We start from the raw sequence: 6,000 nt of genomic DNA on the forward strand, positions 1-6,000 counted from the left end.
GGCCGGACTGTCTCTGTCCAACGGCTCCGAGCCTCGGTTTTGAGCAGCCCACGAGGCCGGGTAAGGAAGGGCGTGTCCCCGGAACCCGTGGCCCGGCTTCAGTCTGCATTAACGTGGCTTGATCATCAGCCCAGCAAGTCCGGCCCCAAACACCGTGTTGAGCACTGTTGGCGTTCCGGGCTTGGTGGGGGGCGGTTGGTCCGGCCCCTCCCCCGTGGGCATGTCTCCCGAACTCGGGAGGCCCCACTTCTGTGTCATCCCCCCACAACGGCTTGTTTCTCGCCCCTCCACGGCCTACACAGCCTCAGGCTGAGCGGGCCCCACCATCACCTGAGGCACTTGATAAAAACGTCGCTGGCTGGGTCCTTCCCCGATCCCACTGACGTGGCAGGACTGAGGACCCTGGTGGCGCTCAGGCCGGGGTTCCCCGGACCCCTCATTGAGGACCACTGTTGACCAGGGCCTGGGCGGGAAGAGGACACAGCAGGATTTGGGGAGCCACCGCCTCCAAAACCCGCCCACCTGCGCTTGGTTTTGCAAATCAGCCTCCGGGGAGGGAGTGCCGCGAGCGTGAGAGAAAGCGCAGCCCCAGGACGGGGCGCTGGGGCCTCAGTGGGGTGAGGCCGGGTGTGCCGCTGACGGTGGGTGGCCGCAGACGGCCCTGGGCAGGTGCGCTCGCTGGCGGGCCAGCGGCAGACGCCATTTGGAGGGTGACAGCCTCCCATTTTATGGTCAAAGCTACATACACAGAAAGATCTGGAAGGATGGCCACCAGGATGAAAGGGTGATGCTTCCTGTGAACGTGAAATGAAGGCAAGATGCTTGTGCAAGAGAAAGGAATGGAACGAGAAGACGTGAGCACGCAGGTGTGTGCACTTGGATGTGAGCATGCAAGTGTGTGCCCACTGACGTGTAGATGCAGGTGTGTGTGCCAATGTGAGCACACAAGTGTGGGCGCAAGTGTGTGCACGCTGATGTGTGCACACGCGCCACCGCCACGGCAGTCCGGGGAGCGTGGTCCCCCTGCCCCCGGCGAGCAGCGCCTCCCCCCAGCCCCCCGGCCCCCCGGCTCACCCCGCTCAGCCTGCCTGGCGCCCCCTCCCCCACCCAAGGAGAGCAGGGTGTTCCCGGATGCGAGCAGGGACAGGCGGCAGCTTTATTGGGCGGCCCCGCGCGGAGGCTAGGGCAGCGGGGCGCGGAGGAGGCCTCCCGAGGTCGGGCTCGAGCGCATGAGCCGGCGCAGCCACTCTGCGTACTGAGAGACCCTGGTGTACACCCCGACGTGGCCCTCGGCCGCACAGCCCTCCCCCCAGCTGACCACCCCCGTCAGGTACCAGGTGCCCCGGAACTTGGTGGCATGCGGGCCGCCGCTGTCCCCCTTGCAGGCGTCCTTGCTCCCGTCCAGGTAGCCGGCGCAGAACATGTTCTCGGTGACGGCCGGAGAGCCCGCTTTCCTGCGGGCCTGCTCCTGGCAGTCCTGGGTCATGAGCCGGGGCACGTCGATGGCCATGAGCTGCGGGGCCGTGATGCCCTTGTCCAGCAGCTGGCCCCAGCCGCTGACGGTGGAGAAGCGGATGAAGGCCAGCGTCCTCTCGGAGAAGGCCTTCTCGGGCAGACACAGCGGCGCCACGTGGTCGGTGAAGGTCACCGGCGTCCGCAGGCGCAGCAGGGCGATGTCGTGGTTCGTCTTGCGGGGGATGTACCGGTCGGGGACGATGACCCGGGCAACGTGCCGCTCCTGCTCCTCACCTTCCTGCTCTCGGAGGTCGTGCTCGCCTGCGGGCATGGGCGCGGGCACGCTCACACCTCGCCCCACAGCCCCAGGCTAGGGAGCGCCCCCAGGCGGCCGCCGCAGGGCCCTGTGTGCAGCGTGAACCGGGGCACATCTGGGTGAATCTGGGGTGCTGAGAGCACGCGGGGGGGGATGCCCGAGCCCCCCAGTTCTCCCCAGGCCCTCCCTGGGGCGCTCGGCGGCCCCCCGCCCACCAGGAAACCTGGGGCCTCTTGGCCCAAGCGAGAAGGGGGTAGAGCAGAGCGTCAGCTCTGTGACTTTACGCGGTGAAGAGGCTGGGGGGCCGTGGCCACAGTGGGGCCCTGCGGCAGGGGGCCGCCCGGACCCCACCCACTTCTCTGTTTGGAGACGCTGGTCTCCTGGAGGCGGTCCGGTTCCCAAGCCACGCCCGGAGGCCAGGAGCCACGACACTCACCCAGGACGACCGTCAGGTTCTCCCAGTTGCCAATCTTGTCGAAGCAGTGGGCCGCGGAGACCACCCAGGCAGCGTGGAGCAGGGTGCCCCCGCATATCAGCACGCCGTCCAGCTTTAGTGCAGCCTGGCCGGGCACAGGGAGAGCAGGCGCCTCACACCTCCGCGGGGCGAGCTTTGCCCCTGCACTGGGGGCTCCGGCGTCCCGTCTCCCCAGCCAGATAAGGAAACGGGGTGCTCACGGGTACCAGCCTGACTGCGGGGCGTGGGTGCCAGGCCCCCTGCACATCCCCGGCACGCCTGGTCTGCAAAGACGGGCCAAGGGTTGTGCTCTGGGCCACGAGGGGTGGGGGGGGGCGAGGAGGGAGTGCGCCACGGCCCCGGGAACAGCTCCCGGTGCACAGTGGGCCCAAGTGCTTCCTTTCCTTTTCCCTGAAAGCAAGGAGGGTGCTACTTGGGTCCCGAGTGTAACTTGGGTGCAGGCCTTTTCCCTGCAGTGGCTTCCCCAGCATGGGCGGAAGGAGCTGAGCCTGTGGCCAGGTGGCCTGGGACAAGGAGGAGCCGAAAGGCCAGAGGTTGCCCCGGCGAGGGCGAGGAAGGTCACCACTGCTGTGGTCAGCCGGTCGGAGGCCTGGTGTCCTGAGTGAGGACAACAGGACCGAGGGTGCCAGGAAGGGGCCCCTCCTCCCTTGAGCCAGCAAGCACTGCCCCTCGAAAAATCCTCCCGTGTGCTTGTGGGCTCAGAGCCACCTCAGGTGCCCAAAAATTGCACCTGGCCCCACGGCCCTGGCTGACGGTGGCTCTGTGGCCACAGCCATGAGAGGAGGCCTGGGGCGGTGGTTACAGCCAGATCAGAGCCTGACTCTCCATGGGCCTCAGTTTCCCCACCTCTCTCCTGGGGTTGAGGTCCTGGTGTGCATGCTAGGGGGGCGTGCCGGCTGCAGCCCCCTCCCCCCACAGAGAGCCCCCCTGGGTGCTGGGAGCCGTAAACACACATGGACCCACCTGAGTGGCCCCCACCACACACACACACACACACACACACACACACACACACACACACTGCCAGTGCTGGGCACTCTGGTGAGCGCACCAGGCCCGCTCGGACATGTGTAGCTTACATTACCCTCAGACCACCAAAACCCGGGGTCCTGCCAGCCGAGGAGTGGGCCTGGGGCCGCACGGGTGCCATGCAGGCCCCACAGGCCCACTCCCACCTGTGGAAGGGGGCGGGGACAGGCCAGGCTGGGGGGAGGGGCGCTGGCTCAGCCCAAAACTCAGCTCGAGAGGCTGGTCTGCATGGGCTGGATGGTGGAGAGGCTGGAGGGCAGGGGCTACTGCGAGCCTGGAGTCAGGCCCAGGGGGGCCGTGAGCCTCCCACGTCCCCTCCAAGGCTCTTGTGTGTTAACAACTCTTAACGGTCTCACCCGGGTGTCCCCACGGCAAGGGTCTGGAGGACGGCTGGGTTGGGCTGAGACACCTGAGTGCACACATGATGCAGATTTTGGCCCAGTGGGTCTGGGGGCCTGAGGCTCCGCATTTGTAACAGGGACCAGGCTCACCGGCTGCCCTTCACACCTGAGCACGTGCCCTGCCTCAGCTTCCAGAGGCAGATGGTGAGGAGTTCAAATCTCGCCTCTGCCATCTGTCACCGGTGGCCTTGGCTCCCTCATCTGTGGAGGGGAGAGAGGCCAGCAGCCCCGAGGAGCAGCCGGGGGGAGTGCGAGCCAGAGGGCAGCTCCTGCCGGCCAGCCGGAGGCCAGTGCACGGGCGTGGGCTCCGGAACAGGGAGGGAGGAGACCAGGGGCCGGGGTCCTGCGGCCGACGCTGGCATTCCCTCTGGGGCCCTGGAGCCTTACCTGCCACGGACACTCTCCCTTGGGGCACACCTTGCCACCCACAATTCGGCCTCGGGAGTCGCTGCCATTTCTCTTTTCCAGAACGGGCACCCTCCCGCACGGATATTCCACTGCAGGAAACAGGCTGTGAGGAAGGGGCTCTGGCTCTGTGCCTCCCGCTCCTTGGGAGCTGCTCCCAGGGGGACAGGCCCTCCCTCTTGAAACAGGTTAGAGCGCCGTGCAGCCTGACTATGGAGATGGACTCGCGTCTAAAGGCTGACCCGCCCTCAGGCAACGGCACCTCCGTTTTCACCCCACTCTGGCTTCTGGTGTTCCCAGTAAAGTCCCCGAGCAGGGGAGACACCCTTTAGAGGCAGGGGCGGGGCCCACCTCCCGCTGCACAGACAGGCCTTGGGGGCCCCAGCCGCTGGAGCTGGCTTAGTTCGAGACTGGATTGGGGAAAATTTCCATTTTCCTAAAAGTGCTTTCCTTTTAAAAAAAAAAAAAAGCATGCAGACCGTGCCACTGTCAGGGCAGCGGGGGTGGGGGCAGGACAGCGGTGGGGGGCGCGCACGGCCTCCCGCGGCTCCTGCGGGCCGGCCTCGGACAGACAGGCAGCCCAGCCGCCCCAGAGCAGCTCCTGCCACGGCCTGTACTTGAGTGGGCAAGGATTGGTCAGCGCATAGTAGGTGGTCAGTGGGTGGTACCCCTGTCATCTGCCAGCGGTGCAGGAACGGGTGGCTCACTGGGGACGAAACAGAGCATGGCCCAGTGGCCCCGGAGGACCGTCACCTGTGGGCGTGCAGGACACCCCGTCGTCTCGGAGCGCGTAACCCTCGTGGCAGCGGCAGGAGCGGCCGGTCTCCGCGTGGTCGCTGCAGTACTGCTCACAGCCTCCGTTCTCGTTCATACAGATCAGCTGGTCCTTCTTGTCTGAAGACAGGAAGGGGACAGCCTGAGAGGGGCCTGTGCTGGTCAGGGAGATCCAGCCCTCATTCTGCATGACGGCGGTGCTTAGCTGCTGGCTGCAGAGACAGGTGTCAGCCTGCTCTGGATCGAGCCGGAAGGGTGACCTGGGGGGTGTGCGGTCCCATGTCTGAGCAGCTTAGCCAGTTGGGACATAGGGCTGACACATGTGGCCTCTGTGCTCCCGTCCCAGCAGCTGGTGGGAGCTGGGGAGGGCCTGGGGACAGCAACAGTGTCCCCCGCAACTGGAGACCTGCAGGCAAGGGGCCAGGCAGACGAGATGGTTCTGTGGCCCTGGCGCCCTGTGGACTGGCCAGGGCTGACTGCTGGCTCAGACAGATGGAGATGAGGAACGTCCACCGTAGGGCAGTGCTATGATGTGGGGGGTGGGCTTAGCTCACTGTGCCAGGCGAGGGCCTCCAGTGGGAAGGCCTGGCCCAGAAGTGAATTCTCACCAGGGCTCCTGAGCATCAAGTTCCTGGGTGATTCTCACCAGGGCTCCTGAGCATCAAGTTCCTGGGTGATTCTCACCGGGGCTCCTGAGCATCAAGTTCCGGGGTGATTCTCACTAGGGCTCCTGAGCATCAAGTTCTGGGGTGATTCTCACCGGGGATCCTGAGCACAAAGGGCTCGCAAGGACACTGAGGTTTTGTGGCCCCGGATAACTGGCAAGAAGCGTCTTCGTTACTCTTTCCGCCTCTGGTTTGCTTAGAGCAGGTGGCTGAGGCACAAGAGCTCCTTGGGTAGCAGAGCGGACACTGTGGCAAGGGGGGGACGTCACCCAAGAGATTTGCCTTTGCCCTCGGCTCCTGGGGGGTGACCTCCACGCCCTCGGCTCCAGGGGGGTGACCTCCACGCCCTCGGCTCCGGGGAGGTGACCTCCACGCCCTCGACTCCTGGGGGGTGACCTCCATGCCCTCGGCTCCTGGGGGGGGTGACCTCCACACCCTCGGCTCCTGGGGGGGTGACCTCCACGCCCTCGGCTCCAGGTG

At 66.0% G+C, this 6,000-nt stretch overlaps 1 protein-coding gene across 1 annotated transcript in view; it reads right to left on the reverse strand.

Annotated features, from left to right (window-relative positions):
- Positions 1 to 1,132: 1,132 nt before the first annotated feature.
- Positions 1,133 to 6,000, reverse strand: part of F7 (coagulation factor VII) — a 7,934-nt gene continuing 3,066 nt past the window's right edge. The window contains exons 3-6 of the mRNA XM_029938408.1: positions 4,835 to 4,975; positions 4,064 to 4,173; positions 2,208 to 2,331; positions 1,133 to 1,776 (exon numbers count right to left, since the gene is read on the reverse strand). Coding sequence (XP_029794268.1) covers positions 1,181 to 1,776; positions 2,208 to 2,331; positions 4,064 to 4,173; positions 4,835 to 4,975 — 971 coding nt within the window. The 3' untranslated portion in view covers positions 1,133 to 1,180. The remainder of the gene's footprint in view (positions 1,777 to 2,207; positions 2,332 to 4,063; positions 4,174 to 4,834; positions 4,976 to 6,000) is intronic.

The sequence above is a fragment of the Suricata suricatta genome, chromosome 4 (assembly GCF_006229205.1).
Source record: "Suricata suricatta isolate VVHF042 chromosome 4, meerkat_22Aug2017_6uvM2_HiC, whole genome shotgun sequence".
Classification (NCBI taxonomy): domain Eukaryota; kingdom Metazoa; phylum Chordata; class Mammalia; order Carnivora; family Herpestidae; genus Suricata; species Suricata suricatta.